This window comes from Branchiostoma floridae, chromosome 2, assembly GCF_000003815.2.
Source record: "Branchiostoma floridae strain S238N-H82 chromosome 2, Bfl_VNyyK, whole genome shotgun sequence".
NCBI classification, from domain to species: Eukaryota; Metazoa; Chordata; class Leptocardii; order Amphioxiformes; family Branchiostomatidae; genus Branchiostoma; species Branchiostoma floridae.
Window position 1 is genome coordinate 20,295,520 of NC_049980.1, and position 21,231 is coordinate 20,316,750.

The 21,231-nt window shown below is 40.7% G+C and overlaps 2 protein-coding genes across 3 annotated transcripts; both read right to left on the reverse strand.

The window, feature by feature from the left end:
- Nucleotides 1-421: 421 nt before the first annotated feature.
- On the reverse strand, nt 422-12,939 carry LOC118410037. 2 transcript variants are annotated; one of them, XM_035811498.1, is made up of 9 exons: nt 12,656-12,939; nt 12,219-12,355; nt 7,159-7,232; nt 6,175-6,228; nt 5,773-5,911; nt 5,156-5,271; nt 4,435-4,600; nt 3,495-4,219; nt 422-3,190 (listed from the first exon to the last, which is right to left on the reverse strand). In XM_035811498.1, the coding sequence occupies exons 1-9, from the start codon at nt 12,703-12,705 to the stop codon at nt 3,152-3,154; spliced, it is 1,500 nt and encodes a 499-aa protein (XP_035667391.1). In that variant the 5' UTR covers nt 12,706-12,939; the 3' UTR covers nt 422-3,151. The 2 variants fall into 2 exon arrangements, with proteins under 2 accessions (XP_035667391.1, XP_035667393.1); XM_035811500.1 differs by lacking the exons at nt 7,159-7,232; nt 12,219-12,355; nt 12,656-12,939 and adding an exon at nt 6,655-7,147.
- Nucleotides 12,940-18,020: 5,081 nt separating this feature from the next.
- Nucleotides 18,021-20,454, reverse strand: LOC118409241 (fukutin-related protein-like). Its single transcript, XM_035810106.1, has one exon. It carries the CDS (start codon nt 20,234-20,236, stop codon nt 18,701-18,703), a length of 1,536 nt encoding a protein of 511 aa, XP_035665999.1. The 5' UTR covers nt 20,237-20,454; the 3' UTR covers nt 18,021-18,700.
- Nucleotides 20,455-21,231: the final 777 nt, after the last annotated feature.

Consider the following 21,231-nt stretch of genomic DNA (forward strand, 5'->3'; position numbering starts at 1 on the left):
TGGCACATCATCACCAGGCACAGGTCACCATGGTGATGGCAGATCAGGAACAGGTCAGATGGCAGATCATCACCAGGCACAGGTCACCATGGTGATGGCAGATCAGCACCAGGCACAGGTCACCATGGTGATGGCACATCAGCACCAGGCACAGGTCACCATGGTGATGGCAGATCATCACCAGGTACAGGTCACCATGGTGATGGCAGATCATCACCAGGTACGTTTCACCATGGTGATGGCACATCAGGAACAGGTCACCATGGTGATGGTAGATCAGCACCAGGTACAGGTCACCATGCTGATGACAGATCATCACCAGGCACAGGTCACCATGGTGATGGCACATCAGCACCAGGCACAGGTCACCATGGTGATGGCAGATCAGCACCAGGTACAGAGCATAATGCTTTATATACATTGTTTCTTTGACCTTAAGATACAACTGACAACAATCAAGAATATACTATTGTCTTCTGACAAGCAATGTAAGACATGTTCACTACTAGTATCTAAATGTACTCTTTCCAGCACATAACCTTGAATTTAACAGCTTGCTAATCTTCCTTTCAGTGTCATTGTCAGCGTTGGAAGATATAAATATGCTTTAATTTTTATCTGAAATTACTATTCATTGCCAAAGCAATAGAAAATGATTTGTTGTAATTTCCATACATAAAATGTAGCTCTGAAGAAGAGAGGCACTACGTAATTTGCAACTGCGAAGCTCAAGGTAAAGTGGGGCAATTTTGCTAGTTATATTTTATACCCCCCATGTGGCTGTCATCAGCAGAAATTGTCATTGCCATTATGTAGAAATGGAAGGGAAAATGATCAACATTGGGGAGCTGGTACAGTCCTGGTTGTCCAATCCATCTAATGATAATCTGGCTGTATTTATATGTAGATCAATGGAACAATTCATGTTAATGCTAATTAATAATCATTATCAGTTGATGCAGTATCTATGCATGAAATTTATTCATGACATACAAAGTGTAAACATGAAACACAACACAGTATTTTATACACGTAGGTCGGTGCTCAGTCTTGTGTGCACGGAAACAATGAATAACACTGGGGTATTCTAGTCATGTTCGTTTGGAACATCCCGATTTCTCCGTCATGTGAACAGGATGGAGGTACAGGTGTTTTGCTCAATGCTTCAAAATTTTGTCCAATGGAGTTGCAGACCTCCCCCAAAATGAGTTTAATACTAATAGTCCTCAGAGATGGGAAACACACTCTGTCAATCTGCAGTGTTTGAGCTCCTTCAGCAGTGACTAGGTTCCATATACAGGAAAGCTTCTCAAGTACTTTGCTATAGATTTACAACAGAATTCAAGGAAAATTTAATAGACACACTTTACTAATCATCTCGCAACACACAAGGATTTTTACATACATCATGACACCAATACAAAATGTTTGTGCTATATGTTTCTTTATGAGCAATACTATTCTTCTTGTTTTAATCCAATTACATTAAATAATTAGAATTTCTAAGGACTGTTACTTCAAGATAACCCTGCATCAATGTTTATCATTATACATTGTGCAACTTCAGCCTTTTTCAATAACTGGAAGTTCATGGAAAATCTTGTAGCAACAGCCATGTAGTACATTTGCCATGTACATGTATTTGTTAACTTTCCCTGAGTCATCAGTACTTTAGATATAGCTTATGAGAATGTGAACTGATGCTGAAGTCCTGACCTAATGCCAAAGGATGGATCAGGAAAATTGCAGGGAAAAGTTAATTCAAATTGGAAATTACAAGAATGTTTTGAAAAATATTGCACAACAGAGGTCCACGGTTGACCAAAAAAAAGGAAATATAAAAATCTTACCTTCAAACAAATGCATGTCTTATATAAGCATTATCTAAACATTGAATAGAACACGTGTACAATCTACATACATTTTGTACACTGTTTGGAAACCCCAGAGACACTACATGTACTCCAAATTGTTCTTGTGCATTCAAGGTGTAGTCTTCAAGTGATTTATAGCTCTTGCAGATAAATAACAATAAAAATCTAATATGTGTTTGGTCCAGAACTTGCCATAGCAGCATTACATTATCATACTTAATATGTTTTCTGAAAACCACACGAAATACATGCAAACTTGTCACATTGCGAAAACAATGCATAAAAGTGACAACTACACTTATAGAAATTATAACTTGTGGAATAGTGTGTAGGGACATTGCCAACAAGAAAAATATGAAAGATTTTCTATGTACGATTGATTCATTGTCGTTAAAGCCTCGCTGCAATTATGGAAGTCGGAATGTGCGGCTGGGGAAAATTGAGGTTAAATCTATCATTTTGCTGAAATTGGCAATCCCATTGTGAGTTTGATATGTAGGTGTCGGAGTAATTTCTGTCCCTGTGTTTGGGCGAACACCTATGGTAATTAAACTGAGACAGAGAGGAAATTGCACTATTACCAGAATACTGCAGAATGGAAGAACAGTACTGCTACAATCACCAAAACTCTACAGAAAAGAATTACCAGCACTTTGCCTGGTAGGGAGGGGACTTTCTGATATATTTTCAGTCACATTTTACAGTTTAGTCACATTTTCTGTGGTTATTGTCACAAAGAATTTTGATGAACAATACACAGTGCCTGCAAAAATGAAAATATATTCCCAAAATATAATTTGCAAGGCATCAATGTGACCATACATTTACAACATGCATGAAAGTGAACAGAAAAAAACACTGACAATAATAATATCATTTTTGTCATATTGATGTGTGAACACTATGCTTATCATATTGTATATGTATAATTTTGTATCAGTTTATAACACTGGAGTTGAGACCACTGGTTGCTACTAATATGCTTTGTTACAGTCATCATAGAATTATTCTTTTATTTATGTGTGGTTGGAATTTCAGCAAGGCTATGACAGAATTGACCATTAACAAGGATCTATTCCAACCTTCCATCACAAAACAGCTGAATTTTTGCAGAACATCCATGGTTGAACTAAGGACGTCCTCATTTTTGTTGGAAACCTAGTGTACATGTACAGTGTACCTCTTACCATTATTAGCAGTATTTTCCCAGGCATCTAAGTGACATCAGTTCCCTCACATCTACGTCCACGGGCCAGTAATATTTCGTTTCACAATTGCTAGAGTGCAGTTACTGGAGCATTACCATTCTGATAGAACTGTAATGGGGAAAAAAGAACATATTAAAGGTCAATGATACACATACATTGTACAATGTAATGTCAGAATGAGTCACTGAGGGCCTCTAGCAGTCAACTACAGTGCTGCAGATTATGTACAACACACATGCACATATTGCAAAATAAGGAAGGTCACCATGAATATTGTATGCCGGGAGGTCAATTGTGAGGCTGCTATAAGTTGAGCTACACGATCATCCCTTACTTCAAAGATTAGATTTTGGAAATTAACAACTTGTGTCCCTAGATGTCGACAGGAGTATAAAGAAGGACTGCAACTTACTTGTTCTAGGACTATCTCATTGCAGTACCCGACATCTCCTTTCTGCTGTAGTTCTGTCATCTCCAGCAAGAGGGTGCCATTAACATAAGTATCTCTGCTGACAGTTTTCTTATTTCCCTTTCTGACTTTGCTGTTGGTCGGTGGAGAAGCTGTATTCTTTTTTGAAACAGATTTGTTATCCACTACTTTATTGTCATTGACCAATGCTTTGTCAATCTTTATTTCACAGACTTTGTTTTTGTTGTGAGATGCTTTTCCATCACTGGACATGGATTTATTATCTCTGAATAGAAGTCTGCTGTCTTTGTGCGTAGGAAGCTTTCCATTGAGGAACTTCTTGCCTGTGCTGTCGTTCCTGTGCTGCAAAATGATCTCACTCCCAATGACGTCTATACGGTCTGTGTCACAACTGCTCACGGCGGGATTACGTTTGCGGTTACAACCTCGATTTCTGTTGTTGTGCAGTTGATGATTCCCTCTAGGTTCTACCACAGCAAGTGTCTGTTGGCCACAATCTGGAAGTGGTGCAACGCTATTTGAGTTTGTGGGATTGCTTAATTCATCATCGATTTGTTGCTGAGGCTTGGTTTCTTTGCAGATGCCGCTGTCTCCAGTCGTGCTCTCAGACATACAACTCGCGATGGTACCGGTCGGCACGTCATTAGAGTCCGACAGTCTGTGGGCATGCACCACAATGGTGGAGTTGGGAGAGTCTCCGCCACCCTCTGTACATGACAAAAGGAATTTCTGGTCATTGCCCAATGTTGGCACCGTATCTTTACAGGGGTAAGTTAAAACTTCACAACACAAAACCATCCAGATGTAATAAAAATGCAAAATAAACATGTGTTTTGAACAAACACTAACTTTGATGAAAGTGATCACAGTAAATCAGCATTGTTACTTATTATTACGGTTATCATAACTTTTCTGAGGTTACCTCTTTGTCTTCCATTGTTCTTGCTCTGTCTCTGCTCGATGGTGTGGATGAGCTGTGCCACGTACTGAGAGTCCTTCCTCTCCAGGGCCATCTGCAACTGATGACTCTCACTGTTCTCCTCTGCCTCTCGCCTTTCTAACAAGGACCGCAACCTGTGGATCTCTTCCTGTGCAAACACCATCAAAACATCAATTCCTGACAGATTTGAATGCCCATTTTTTTCACGGTGTACACTTCATCAACTGTGTCTTAGAGGTATAATCTATCTTGACGTCAACACAAAACAATAAAAAGGTGCCCACGTTACGGAAAATCAGTATGTATTTCCTTTGCAACTTTTTCAGCTGTCCCAAGAAATATGGCATTTCAAAGAGTTTAAGTTAGAGTCTGAAATTTTCCTGGGTAACACATGCTCAGAGGCCAGGGTCACTTCTTGCACCCGAACAAAACTTTCCACTTTGAAGTACTGGTATGCACCATGTCTTGCAGAGATGTGATTTCCAACCAAAACTACAAAGGTGACTATGTCAAGGCACTGAAATAAGGTTCAGCATGCTAAACAAGCATAAAAGCATAACAGATAATACTGTAACCTGTGTATCATCTTACATGTAATGTATGAGGCTGAAATAGTTCCATATCATGAGGACATGCTAACTTCGTATAGCAAGCTGTAATAAGCACTTAGTCAGATAGGTGGATAAATGTATCACCTACTTACCTGGTTCTCGTCGTGCATCAGGTACAATGTTTGTAGCTCCTGGTTAGCCCTCCTCTGGGCCTGCAGTAGGACATGGACCTTCCTGCTGGCTTCATCCCTCACTGGAGACACAAAGCCTTTACAAGAATAAAACATTATAATCATTGTCATTCAGACAGAAGAAATGGTCACGTCTGTGGTAGTCTACAAAGGGAAACATTGTTTCCAACATTAACGAGGGAATGGACAAATCTCTGCATGGTTTCTTGCTGAAATTAAATCCAATCTTTTTCAAACCTTGAACAGGTTTGAGAAATCATTGTTTTTGTATGACAGAAACAATCACCAGCAAGTATCTATGAAAGCCCTATCTATCACAAGACAGCTGAATTTTGTATGACACATCCATGACTCTCCCAAGAAGGCCCTTAACATGTTGTCATAAATCTGTCATGCAACAAGTAATACTTGTTATTAACAAGACCAACTGAAAAAAAAAACACTTATAAAAGATGTCTAAAGCAAGTCAGAATCTAATGCCTACTTGGAGAGAATAATTTTCATCCTTCTTAATGGTCACCCCTTTAAAGAAATGATTTTGCTAGTGGGCTGTGTGAAAATTAGAATCAAGGAGACACCTTGTGTTATTCGATAGCATCGCCACATCCTCAGAATGATCACGAGGCTGAAACCATCCCACGCGGTAGACGTTGCCAACTCAGCAGATACAACGATCAAGGGGACACAGGATATGATGACAAGAGCCAAGTCCAGCACCTGCCAAGTAAATTGTACAACCATTTATGTTAAAAATGTAGAACATTTGTTAAACTTAATTTTCATTAGCATAATATATATAGATGTCAGGGTAGAGACTGCGATCTGGTAGACATGGCAATTCTACCAGTAGAGATCCTGATCAGAGTTTTTGACGACAGGGACTCCGATCGCGACCTCTACCGGTCGAATCGCCAATTCTACCAGATCTCAGTCTCTACCCTGACATATAGTAAACAGACATGGTGATAACTGTGCTTTACCTCAATTTTGTTGTCAAAAAACTGCCATTGATGACACACTGCCCTTGTCAGTACCTGAAACAAACACCACAGAATAGGTTTTATACATGTTGAAGACCAGCACATTCTACTGTAGCAACCATTGTACTGAAATCTAAGAACACAAGCAAACACACAGATGCAGCTTACAGACTAAAAATATAGGGAATGCAGTTGAATTAATTGTCATCAGCATTCAGAAGGCGTTCTTTGCCCTTCTTTTATTTCTGTGTCACTGTAAGATAAAAGTAGTATACCTGACTCACCCCCTTCGTGAAACTGTTTTTCTCATTACTGTTGATACTTTTAGCAAGAATCAGTTGTGCTCCGATCATTTTGGGTAAATCTGAGTACCAAGAAATAGAATTGATGTGGCCTAACAGGTTTTGTAAACCTGACAACACAAAAACACAAGAGAGGAAAGAATGTCACACAAAACACAACATTACAGTAGCTACTTACAGCACAAAGGACAGTGACGCAGCTTGGTAACAACAAGTAGTACAACACCGTTAGAAAGAACAGCTTTACAAACATGTCTCAATTATCATGTTTTGTACATTTGGGGAATGGCAAGGGTATAGCAGGCTAGGTCTCCTAGATAACCACCATCTAATGTTGTCTACAATTGTCAATAACAATGTTTGATTTACACAAAGTATGTATGTTTGTATATATTTGATAGGTCACTTATAGGTTTGGTCTTCACAAACTGGTAAGGACCCCTACTCTTATTTATGCTTGTGGTAGATTCTTTATTGTGCTAGAGGTGTAACTTTCCTCAAACATGGGACCTCCACTTAAAATCCCTGCTAAGGATATGAAACCAGAAGTATTAGATTCAACAGCCATAACCTAAGTTCAACACAATGTACAACTCTCTAAAGTTCTATATGAAGCAATATTAGCATTGTACTAAGGAACATGCATAAGAGAGAAATATTTTCATAGATACAAAAGTCTCACCTCTATAGTAAATACAGAGATCACACCTAGGCCCACCCAGTGGATAATTCTTGCAACCATCTTGTCATGGTTAACTGCAAAACAACATCAAACCAGCCTGAAAAACTTTATTTATACAGCAACCAGGGATCTAGCACCAGGAACAGGCATGTTTTTACACATGTGGATGGTGTTCAGCACCAAGGACAGGGATATTCCTGGCAATGTGAGGATGGTGTTCAGCACCAAGGACAGATGACAATAAACCTGCTCACTCCACTCAGATGTAATAATGGGTACCGGACTTCAAGTAGGGAAGTAAAAGGCAGTGGAAGGAGAGGGATAGGCTATGCCTTCCAATGCCATGCCCATTAGACAGTGAATGACAACCCACTGCTGTACAGCTTCAAGGATTTGTAATGTGAGGGTTGTGTTCAGTAGGGCAGGTATGTTTGGCAATGTGAAGATGGTGTTCAGCACCAAGGACAGGTATGTTTGGCAATGTGAGGAAGGTTTTCAGCACCCAGGACAGGTATGTTTGGTAATGTGAAGATGGTGTTCAGCACCCAGGACAGGTATGTTTGGTAATGTGAGGATGGTGTTCTGCACCAAAGACAGGTATGTTTGGCAATGTGAGGATGGTGTTTAGCACCAAGGGCAGGTGTAAGCAGGCCCCTAGCCTGCTTGATGTAATGATAGCTGTCTCCCAAAGTATTTACTTACTTCGGCCCCCGTTTTCCTATGTATTTCTTTACTTCGGCCCATCCCTTTACACCAGATTGTGGGCGAGGGTGTTATCTCAAATGACCGATTAGCGATATCTGATAAGCCAACACGCAGATGACAAGAGCCGGGCCGACGTACGTCTTCTAAAACGATCCTTTGACAGCTAAAGACTCTGCTTGGTTTGAGAACCCGCCGAGGGAAAGCCAGTTCATTTGAACTTCTTCACTGCCACCATTCCCAGGCTGTGGCTCTAGTCTGATGCTCGGTAGTTCTAGAAATAATAATTAGTTATGGTACGTTAACAGGTCGTTGACTGCACAAACCCGAGGGTAGGAAGTTGACATCTTTGTTGAAGACAGAATGGGGGCATACAACACCGGTTCCTAAGATAGCCTAAGACTTAGGACAGATATATGTTAAGAGTAGCCCATTCTTAAAAGTTGTTGATGAAATCTAGAAGAAATGTAATATCTTGTAAGTGTTATAAGTACAGTAATCACTGAATGTGTGCTATACTTTCCTACCGAATGTTATCTTTTGACAAGTAAGGATACCAGTTGTAACCTAGGAGACTTCCTCCGGTGGTCTCCAGTGATTGACAGGGAAGGCTGAATAGACCTAGTCCCGGGCCAACAGTGACCTCAACCAAAGCAGGGGTCACATCCAATTAAGAGATAGATACTTGAGATGCCCGACGTCACCATAGTCTACTCAGAAGCCACGATCTAGCAAAATAGACTTTGAAACATCAGCAAACAACCCAGTGTTAGATCGGAACGATGTGAAAGACTGACATATGCGAGACAATTATTTTATGTACTTATTCTTTTCTTATATGACTAATTTTACTGAGTGAAAAGTCTTGTATTCCTACCAGGTATGGCAGCAACCATTAGCTACCCTTTGTAAACCCTCCCTACTTTCGTATGGACGGGTCCTAGGTGATCGATGTGTGACATGATTGTTGAGTGTTAGAAATTGATCCGGGTTTGACGATTACAGTATTGCAGGGGGTAACAGGTTGTGTAGTGACCTGGTCAGTGAGTTCGTGAACCAGACCTCTGACCTTACGGTATCAGCATTTTAATGAACATAAATGGGAAAATGGGGGTTTTGACACACGCTGGTCCGTTGCTAGGCTATTCTTCTCGTTGCTATGCTAATAGGCCACACCCACAGGCGGGTCTGAAGTGCCGCACGGCATATATACAGAAAGCAGCAGAAGTATTTCCCAAGATTACGATCGATTAGTTTATGATATAAATTAACAAAAGTACATACATGAAAAATAAAAATGTCAGCCTTGAAACGACGTAAAACTCAAAAAGTGTCAGTGCAATACAGTGGTTAAATCCCCGCGTTCACGGGACGTGGCAAAAGTCACTTTCGGTCGCTGAACTCTGAACCCCACCGACTTTTTTTTCTCATTTACGTTGGAATCAAACATTTATACCCTTATCTAAGCTCAAACTTTCTAAAATCAATTTCTACTGTGTAGTTTTTTATCTCTGATACATTTAAAATCCTGTTCCTATTTACCGATACTTTTTTCTCCCATAATTCCTGAACGCACCGATAGAAAAACAAATACGAAAACCAAGATGGCGGGCGGCTTTTGCTCTTTCAAATGGAGTAGTTTTTGTTTCATTTTATCGGTAGGATCGGAAGATATCGGTCAAAAAATGAAATGTACACTTTATTCAGAGTTTCCACGCTGAAAAAGAGATGTTTTGAAGCTATAATGAGGCGGTGTTGGCATAGATGACAGAGCCTTATTAGCGCCCCTTTGTCTTCGCGGGCACTTTCATGCAAATCATCTCTTTGTGCCTGTGCTGGGAGCGGGGCTTTCAACTGTAAATCTCTGAAATCGTTTGGTGTGTGCATTCAGTACTTTTGCCCTGTAAGTTACAAGCAAGGAGTTTTGGTCAAAGCTGCTTGTTTTAAGCTAGTTTTGGACGAACCACGTTTTTTTTTCACTATCGTTCCGTAATTTGATTTGATTGTGTATTAAACGCAACTATATTCTGGGCATCGGTTACATGAATCAGACTTAAGTTTTCATCCTCCTAAGTTGTGTGTGTTTTGTGTATGCTTGTGTATTTTTCCTTCTTTATTCTGTTTTTGGGTCGAGTTTTCGTGACCGCTTGGGAAATCAAACATGCCGCCCGCCGGTTCATCTCAGGTCAATGGGATAGTCTACTGTATTGTGGTGGGAAATGTTGCGTGTGGTTTTGGATTGTTTTCTTTATTAAACTAAACTGAACGTTAGTTAATTCATTGCAGGACTTTTTTTTCAAAATGACCAGAACACATTTCAAAGAATATGTGACTCAATTAGATAATTGGTCTCAAAATAAATGGTGCCTGTGTTTTTTTAATGTACAACTCACCCATGCTGCTACAAATGATGTTACCCAAGCGATATGATTGTTGTCAAGAACTGACGGCGTCGGTAATGCCAAGGACGTAACGTCCTTGGTAATGCGTAACAATTTACAAAGCACCTTTTTGAAAAGGTCTAAAATGCCAGTTCAGGCTTACAAATATAAACTTTAGAGTTTAAGGGTGATCTACAACCCGGGCAATGATTGGAGAGAAAAACGTACAAACTGGGACTGGCCATGGACAGTTCAATAAATGGTGTATTCTATTTGAGCAACCAATCCGTTCCAACTGTTGCGCTATCTTGTTCTATTCTATCGGAAGGAACTTTCAAACCGTATCCTGTCAATAATTTGTCGCTGAAAAGTGGCTTGGTAAAGCTGTTTATATTACGAATACGTTTAGTTTGGAATATTTTACTACTACTAGCGCCATATTGAATCTTTTGCCGACGAAACCCAGCATAAATCGTCCAACTTCACCAGCGGCGAGCTGATATTTTTTTGATGATGGAATATCTTTGGGTATTTTGACCATAAGATGGACAAAACTATACTGAAAATCCTGTTGGTTTTGTGTCAGGCAACGAATTGGTATTGTTAAAACGTGCTAATGTAATAACAATTGAAACCAGCGGCAGGTAACGCATATGAATAGCGACGTTGACACAGGGGAGATATCGTAACATAAACATTACTACGGCCCGCCTTTTAAATTTTCAACCAATCACGGACAGTTTCCAATGGCGACAACAGTGATTGGCATCTAATTATCATCAATATTCATGTCCCACAAGTGGGGATTTTTCATGCCCATTTGGACCATCGTGGACACGTATTTCGCAGCAAAATGTCCCATCATTTGTAACTGGAAAAGATCTGTTTCTGATGAACTGTCACTTCTGCTCTGCATATTTCTAACCAACCAAAATCGGGGAATTCACATTTGTTATTCAGATTCGGCCAGGGGGAGGATCCAAAAAGTTAAGGAAATAAAAGCTGAAACTTAGGAAATTTCTTCAGTCAGGAAGGCGGGAAGCCTGACTCCGGAACTACTCTTAAACAGCCGAGCAGAAGTGAGGGATAGCAGAGCCTTTCGACCGGACACTTTGCTATAGTTTGAGAGTAGTGCTGCCGCTACCTGGAACCCATTGTGAGACCTTACAGGAATGGAATAAAGACTTGAAGCTGGACATTTTCCTTGCCATTTGCCTTCCTTCGGTGCACGACAACCGGTGGCCAGCCTCGTCTGCAACCATCGTTTACACAGGTATGTTTGGCAATGTGAGGATGGTGTTCAGCACCAAGGGCAGGTATGTTTGGCAATGTGGGGATGGTGTTCAGCACCAAGGGCAGGTATGTTTGGCAATGTGAGGATGGTATTCTGCACCAAGGACAGGTATGTTTGGTAATGTGAGGATGGTGTTCTGCACCAAGGACAGGTATGTTTGGTAATGTAAGGGTGGTGTTCTGCACCAAGGGCAGGTATGTTTGGCAATGTGAGGATGGTGTTCAGCACCAAGGACAGGTATGTTTGGCAATGTGAGGATGGTGTTCTGCACCAAGGACAGGTATGTTTGGCAATGTGAGGAAGGTTTCAGCACCCGGGATAGGTATTCTTGCTTTTGTATGCATGTATGTTTTTCAGCACAAAAGAGAGGGATGTTTCCCGTGATGATGGTTTCATCACCAAGGGCAGGTATGTTTAGTAATATGAGAGAGGTGTTTATCACCAAGGACAGGTGTGTTTGGTAATGTGAGGAGGGTGTTTAGCACCAAGGACAAGTATGCTTGCCTGTGTATGCATGTATGGTTTTCAGCATAAAAGAGAGGGATGTTTTCGATGGCTATCAGCACCAAGGACAGGTATGTGTCTGAATGGCCTTTAGCCCCATGCATAATTGGAGTTCAGCAACAGGGACATAAATCTACAAATGTCTATATTGAGTTTGTGTAAGGTTCAGAGGAACTTACAATGGATGACACTTGTATCTACCAACAGCTCCACAAGCAGGATGTGTGAAAGCAGCCACGATGTCACCACGATAGTGGTCTGGGTGGCTGGACCATCTAGAAGCTGCACTACCCTCTGCTTACATGTCTTCTCCTCTCTGCAAGAAAAAAAGAAGAAAATGTCATTGGAAATACCCCTACACTCTCCAGCTTTGGTACAGACCTTAATGAAAATAGCTCTAAAGTCAATATAGTCAAGAACTAGTCTGTTTTTGAGGCATATGTTCATCTATCCATGACTCCATTTTTCTTATAAAACAACCCTATGACATTTGGTGAACTGGATCAACCTGGTACACATAGCAAAACTTTTGTTCTGTTTTCTGAACAAACACCAAGGCAAACAAACAGACCAAAAACAATACCTCTGTTTTCATGGAGGTAATGAAAAGACTTACTCAATATCACTGAAAATGGCAGCTTCAAAGTCCAAGAACTCCTCTTCCATATTCCCACTGAAAAGGTCGGCTGAGCTCCTGAAAAGGATATAGAAATCTTTCTAACACAATTATGGAAAGTTAGTCTACAACAGGTTAATTGGGTGGCAACGTGTCCTGTTAAAATCTCAAATATTGAGATTGTTATATGTGAAGATAAACATGCAGACTTCCATTCCTTTTGTTTTGGATGAAGCATTAACAGCCTCAAGGCACAACACACCAATTTCACACAGTGTGAGTACATTTCATCATGCTGGGATACACAGCAATTACATAATCCTAAAAAAAGACATTGTTTGTGGTACTATAATAGTGAAATTGCAAGGCTATTGACGTCATGACAGAAATATCATTTCAGTATTGAGAACAAATATGGACATAAACATGATGCCAATGGTGCAAAAATATCTTATTGACAGGACGTCCTTTTAACCACATTGGTCATCATAATATCTCTGCCAAATCAGGTAACGTTAAATTACCAATACTTCTTGTTTGCATGGTGTATGAAAGCTTTACGCCCATTCCTCATTAACTGGGAAAATTGGAGGTAGAAAATTGTAAAAAATAAAGTTGTCCAAAACGCTTACCTGCTGGTATGAACTTGTTACCACTTATATTGACTATCTTTTGCTATTTTTGTCTGGTGCTAACACGCTTAATTTTGGAGATATTTGATTTTCAGTAGGCCATGTCATCTTTCCTACAATTTCGTAATAAAGAGCATATTACTACACAGAGAAATGTTCCAGCAAGTAATAGTGCATTAACAACAGCCAAATTAGCGAATTTTCCAACCCAAAACCTTCAAATTACACGTCAATGAGAAATATTTAACCGCCGTGTCATTTGTTTCGGAATAATCATCAAAATTACTAGCTATTAAGTTTGCTACATTTGTATAAAAGTAAATAAATGATATGTTTTTTTCTGATATGAAGATAAACCGTTTAATACTCCTTAATTTTCACCCTGTAGGATGGGATAAGAGCGATAGAATATATTTATGTAAATGGTTGGAAGCAGGCGATATCTATTCTACAGGTAAATGCCAATGAACTGTGGTAACGTAAATTACAGAATCTCTAACATTTGGAGGAAAGCCGAATAGTGTACATACTGGCTCTATTTGAACTGATCAGGTCATGTTCGTCTATAATGCTGGACCTCTTATCTTCATGTTGCTAACTCAGAGTAGCAAAGAAGTGTATCTTTGTTATCCGGAATACCCGTATAATCTTGTTCGCCCTGTACCCACCCGGTCTCTGCGGAAAGACACCCAAGATATGCAAGGTCTCTTTCTTGGCGGGGTCTATTTAAATACATGCTAAGTAACAAAGGATTCACGCAATCACATGCTCTAGGTTAGAACCGCTTCGTCCTCGCGTCCTTCAATCAAGTCTTTGGGAATAGCAGGACATGATGCGATGGCAACATGCACCAGATGGACTGGGCCTTTCTAGCACAAGCTTTCGATATTGGAAAGACAACAAACTAAACACCAGTTATCTCACTTCTTATAAAACATTTTTTAATGTCAGGACAATCTTTGTTCGTGGAACAAACACAATGTCACATTCAATACAGAATGAATGTGCTACCTAACAAAATGTCCATCCATACACCTTATATCGTGTGGTTTAATAATACCGGCAGAAAGAACTGTGTAATATGTGTATAACAAGGCTTTTGTTGATGAGCAAGGCTATAAACAACAGTGATATTCAAAAAAGAGAGCTGCATGTGTAAAGGCAGTCTGTTCTACAGTCATCCTGGAAGCCTGTCCCTTTATACTAATGCCACATGATTACATGACAAGCCTGACGTTATATAGATCTTGACTTAATAAAGTGGGATTGGTTTCACAAATAGCTTTCAGCATTGAACCATGTGTTTGTCCATGTAAAACAGTTCTGTGCATCAATTCTGTGCAGTCACGACTGGTTGAAAGAGTAGTTTGCTTCTAATTAACAAGATTTCCAACCTAAACAAGCAAAGGTGAATACTTCGGAACATCTAATGATAGTGAAGTCTTAACTTAAGTTAGCTATTAACTTCTGCAGCCCATATGCTTTTGATCATGGAGCTTAGATATCAATATAAACACCCGCATCTTTCCAAGTTGGTGCATGTCAGGTTTATCATTTGAACATCGTTCCTATGAGAAATGAAAAGTCCCAGCATCGTAAAATTCACTGAAACAGGAACATATAAACAGACTGCATTGTGACTCTATGGCAAGCCAAGCCCACCTTCAGTAACATTACAGCAGATAATACGTCTTTGGTTGATGTGCTCTTGCTGAACATCCGATGACATGTTGAAGAAAAAAAATGGTAACGTAAATTATATGGTAACGTAAATTATATTTATGCTTTTAATGATAAATAAAATTTTAACAAACAGCTCTGGAAAGATTAACTCTGCAGGCAATTACTTATCTGGGAGCATTCTTTCCTATGAGTACAAAAGTAATGATCTTTCTATAATTCTAAGGGACTTATTATGGTAACGTAAATTATATCAAAAAAGTGACAAACGGCCTGAGATTGGCGGTTATAGTCATGTTTCCAACATTCGTGTTTTATGAGTTCTGTCATTTGTTTGTTACGCAACACCACTGTTTAGCAGATAAAACAGTGAAAAAATTATCGGAAAATTTCTTTTCGTAAGCGAATTACACCCAACAGAAGTCCGGTAACGTAAATTATACAAAAGTTGGCGACAAGAATAAAACGGCATCTGACGTAAAAAGGTCGTCTGCTGGACAAGTTCATCAACAGGTGACAAGCCGGCCTAAGTGGTTGATGTAAATTATGACTGAAAATTTAAAGAACTAACGTCTTTTCATTATCAGAATGCCACGATATTCACCTTTATAGCATTTCCGACACGTGTTTTTAGCGTGTTTCTAAGCAAAACCTTACCCGGGACGACCAAAAGGCAACTAACAATGGTGGGAAAACATTGCTTAGCATATTACTATCATGTACTTGTAACGGAAAAGGGCAAAATACGTAGTCATTGTGTCTTTTAAGAAAACTGTGGCCCGCTGCTTATGTGCGACAGAAATTTGCCCCTTTAACGAGGAATGGGCGTTTAACGTTACATCATATTTTGCCTCAGAGAAACTCATCTGAGTGAACGTTACCTCCACCGGCCCCACCCCCGGGCGGCATACATCAACACCTCACCCCTCTGTCCTTGAGGCTAAAGGAACTGTTGTTGCCTTTCCGTGTTACAATAGTAGATAAACAAAAATACTATACTTCTTGCCAAATGTCATGTATAATTCAGAATCAATCCACACATAATACACTTACATATGCATTCCTGGTCCTAATTCGTCTGCTACCATGGCATCTTCCAGCGCCAGCTGTCGGCAAGTTTCGTGATTCTGCTGTTGTCCCTTAAATCTTGGCATGTCAGGAGGCAGTTACACGTCGTCTGTTTAGTCACCGAAACCTTCCGTTGATCGTTGTAAACCTTACGCTACATCTCATTAATACAAGGCAGGAGTCAAAACAAAAACAAACCGGTGGTATTATTCATCACAACACACAGGTCATTAGCTGACATCACTCGTTCCCGTTTTCTCGACTACGGAGCCCTGGGTACGACGATCACGTGACTTTTAATGATATTCTGGAGAGTTCTGGAGGCTGTTGAATGAACTGAATCTCCAAGCAGATGTTGGTTAGGTTCAGTGTTTTAAGGCATTTCAACGTCTCTCTAGTGGCCGGCGGTTTTCTCCTTTCGTGGACCACTAGCTATAGAAAGACGCATAATGAAAAACCCAAAACACGGATAAAACACCGTTCCACACTTTTCATCTGCTTGAGGATAATAGTCACCTAAGGGGAAATTCTTGCTTACCCGTCTTACCAGGTTAACGTTACTTCATTGATTGTTCATAACCAAATTTGTCCTACTTTCAATTTAGGACGCCACCGTGTAGTGTAGGGGGAAAACCTGTAGCATGTCTTCATATCTAGACTACGTCTGAACAATGCTACTTTTCACCCGGTAATTACAGCACAAACGTCAAATATATGTTTCGTTAAAATAGGCGAATGGGACGTGAAACACTACTCTCCAAGCAGAGGTTGAGGGGGAAATCGTGAACGTTTTCTTATATGCCGTCTTTTTCTGGTAGTATGGATAGGTGACAGAAAAAGACGGCATATAAGAAAATGGTCCCAATTTCCCCCATCAACCTCTACTTTGACAGTAGTAAAACCCGTCATAAGGTAGAAAATAATGAAGTCATTTTCTTGGAGCAAAATACCGAAAACTTAACTTGAAACTGTAATGAATTAGGATTGTTAAGCGTTTCTCTCCAAGCAGATGTTGATGTAGAAATTCGTAACATTTTCAGATCGACCGGCTTTTCCGACAGTTCTCTGTTGGTGTAGTGGGCTTGTCAGAAAGGGTGGTATGTAAGAAAAAAGTTTCTACCTAGACATCTACTTGGATATGAGCTTTGCGTCCTTCTTTGTCGTGTGCGTTATTACAGAAACAGTGATCGTAACGTACCGCAATCCAGTGATATACCCCCTTTAGGGTCCGGTTATGACAGCTTCACAACAAATCAAGGGTATTCTTGGGACAGTCGTGACTGTGTGACGTAAAAGAATTAAGATTTAAAAGAGGGTAAGGATTCGGTAAGAAAGGTGAATAAACCGATAGACGGGTCCGCCTGCGGGAAAGGGAACACTTCCCCATTGCGCTTGCAAATGAAATCCTATGGAAGCCAAACTCTTCTGGTAAAGTACTTAATGTGTAGTCAGTTTGGTCAAGGTTTTAATAATCTTATTAAAACCTTAATCTTATTATAATCTTATTAAAACCTCCTTGGTATGGTAGAGACAATGAAAATGTTGCCATAACCAAATAAATCTTACTGTGAATGTGGCCGCGAACATTTTATTTACGAAAACGTGGCGGTTCAGACAAAGTGCACAGCGTACCAACGACGTCTTCCCACCTTCTCGGTCCTCTGATCCTCTTTTACCCTCTCCATAGTCCAGAAGAAAAAGCTATTTTGTCAAACAAAACCGATTGGGGTGCTCCAAAACTTCGTCTTTTTCTATGGTTCTCCCTCTAACAAACTATGCAAAAACTGTTAGTAGTTCTAACAAATAGCTGCCCAGGAGTGTACAATTCTATAAGGTTCTATTTAGACCCTCCTGGCTAATCATGAAAAGGCATCAAGCAACAAACACATGGTTCCATGCAGCTCTGTTAGAGGAAACAAAATTAGATAATCTTTTTCTCAAGACTACATAGTATATACCAACGAAGTATCATGACAATTGCGTGTTTTCGAAAGAATTCTTTTATTATATACACTGACATGTACAATGTACTAGCCAACTACACATATAAGTGTGTTTTTCACATATCACAATTCTACTTTTCTATGTAATTTACTGATGAATTTGAGAGCCTCCTGGGATAAAACCAGTGATAATTCCATGGCGTTGGGACATTCTTCCCAACATTGTATTAAGGCAGATATGCAACACATAAAAAATGAACTTAATGTATGTACAAAAGATGTATTTTTGTAGTCCACTTTGCATGATGCCATCGTCCACTTCATTACTTCAATGAAGAATTTAAAAAAAAAGCTTTTTAAGACATGGTCAATTTCATCATATCCTAGCTCTTAACCATTCCTTTTGCTTTGTACAGCAGTCAAACCCTCACAAGTGACAACCTCTAACGAGTCTAAGAAAATACCACATGCATTAACAATGTTGTCAATCAGCTCACATAAACTACAGAGATTTTATCACTGGTCTATGGATTTTGTCACTTGAGTGACCTTCTTGGGCGGTTTTGACTACTAGTATGGACTATCACAGCACCTTTGAGAAGTAATATTTTTCCTTGTAAAATCAATATGAACAGTCCTAGACTCCGAGTACTCAATGATGGTACCCAAGATACCTTTATGTTTCCAGCTAGCTACCTATGATGCAACAATGGATGTAATAACTATATTTGAACTCTATTTGGTTGTGGATACTGTGGATTTTCTATCACTCCTTTTCCAAATTTGAGCTCAAGAAACCCTTTCACATCGTTTGGCACTGACACCTGCATCCCCAGAAACTTCATAGTTCTGAGCGGGACAAGGAAGTGTTCGGGGAAGTCTATGTCTTGTCTGTGTGTCTGTGTCCAAAGTCCTCTGGTCATGACTCCGTTCTGTGGGTGGAATGGCCAAATGTCTACATGTAAGTGGTTCTGAGCGCTATACTGTATCCGGTAGAATTCCCCCTCTGTGGCTTTTTCCCAAACGAATCCCCCACTGTCTGTGTGGGACCCTTGATGCAACATATTCAATGGCGGGCATTTATCAATGTCATCTTTGTATATGCCAAGATCAATGTCATAGTCCCATGGGATGATGTCTGCATGGCGTGCTGCCCCCAACAGGCTTCCTCCTTCCAACCAATAGCGAGCGCCACATTTCTCTAAGATGAGGAACACGTGTTTCCCAGTCTCCTGAAGAGCCTGGAGACAGCAAGGCGGCGTCCATCGGTTCTCGTACAAGTACTCAGGCGTATCATCCACAACTGTACCGAAACACCTCGGCGTTTCCTTCCTACATCCATGCCACTCTACCCTCCCGTCACTCATGCTCACCTTCTTAATACCAAACTCTTCATACATGGCTTTCAACCTAATGTCATGTCTGGTTTGATGTTTCCATTGGTTGTGAGGGTCTGTGAACAACTTTTTAGCAAGAATGGCACTAGTAGGCACTTGTGCAACCTTCCACCTTTGCAGGGCAGTTTGAATGAAAAGACTCTGTGGGAAAGGTCTTTGATAGGGCCGACTTAAGGAACGAAAATCACCCGTCCTCATTAAAACTATGTGACTCCCGTCCAACCCATGGCAGATGTCTTGTACCGTGCCTCCTTGCTGGTATGTCAGCGTCCACTGTTTCAAGTTTACATCCATGTTGAAGCATTGTGATGTCATCTCTCCACCGACTTTTGCTGCGACCATATGGACGTCTCGGTGCTGGGAGTGAAATGCACTCAGCACTTTCTCTACCTGCTTAGGCGAGGTTAGAATGGCTCCATCTGGCAAAAAGAGAACAAACTCTGTATCAATAAATTGCTCTGGGCAAGAGGCATTTGGATGTTTGTCCAGCGAAGTCTTCAGGGATACAACGTTAATGTCACCATCTTCAGGAAGGGTCAAGGGTGGGTATGGGGCTTTGTCTACAACAATGACGATGCGCATCAATTCATACAGATGCAAGATGGACTTGACTGTTTCGACAATGTGGTTTTCGAAGTCTTCAAATTCTCTGATGACCACAGTCACTCTGTCTGAGATTGAACTTGACATGGCATGTCCGGCAACCTTGATTGGACTCTGCTTCCTGGACTTAACATTCACCATGACGTCCTCCTCATTCACATTCTCCAGTCTAAGTTGTAGGAACACCAGGCAACACAGGATGAAGGCGTTGAACAGAACTGCGAAAATCAGGATGCACTGACATCTGGACAGGCGCATCTTGTCCTCCAGTCTTGCATGCTAGAGTAGGTTCCCTCTCATTTTCCTCAACGGCCTCTAAAATACTTGAGCTGCATGTTTACCATCGAGTATAGAAGCTTAGGATGAGGATTACAGCGTCAAGACACGTCTGCTACACTTGAAAACAATATAATGACGTCGGCCTCACAAGTTCATGGCTCATGTCCCGGTCAGCTGGTACTAGTATTCATCGGTACACAGCTGGAAAATAACCAGCATTCTTTGCGATGTGTCTTTGGGGTGTTCCATTAGCCGGTAGGGGGTTCATTTTGGCACTTTCAATAAATCATCTACCTAGTAGACATGATAGTAACCATATTTAGCGAACGGAAACTAAGCCCTACATTTAATGGATATCAAAATACTTCTAATGTTAGGTACATCCTATCAGAGAAGCGCGACTGTCAGGGAAGCCTAGCGGCCTGCAAAGGAGACGGTTTTTTTCACCCACATCTGCTTGAAATCCCATCAGGCATTGCGCATTGGGCGCCAAACACAAGCGGATAAAATGGCGGAAGTTGAACAAGAGAAGTCGCCGTGTTCCCCTGGAGTTGAAGATGTTCCTGTAACTTCTACACAAGAAGAGACGAAAGCTGATGCATCTAAAGGTGTAACAGTAGATGAAAGAAGAATGGAGGTGGAAGAACCCGTACCAGAACCAGAAGAAAAAGTTTGTTGTTCCTCTTTGCGGTATAACATAACTTAACATTTGGGGCAGATAAACTCATTGGGCTGTTCCAAAAAATAACTGTAGAGGGGGGGTGGAAGAGGCTGGATTGGAGGGGGGGTAGGGTTCAAGCGTCTGGATTTGGAACTAGGGAGGGTTTGCGCCAATTTGGACTTGGAACTAGGGAGGGTTTGGGCAATTTTGGATTGGAACTAGGGAGGGTTTGGGCAATTTTGGATTGGAACCAGGGAGGGTTTGGGGCATTTTGGACTGGGAACCAGGGAGGGTTTGAGAAATTTCTGGACTG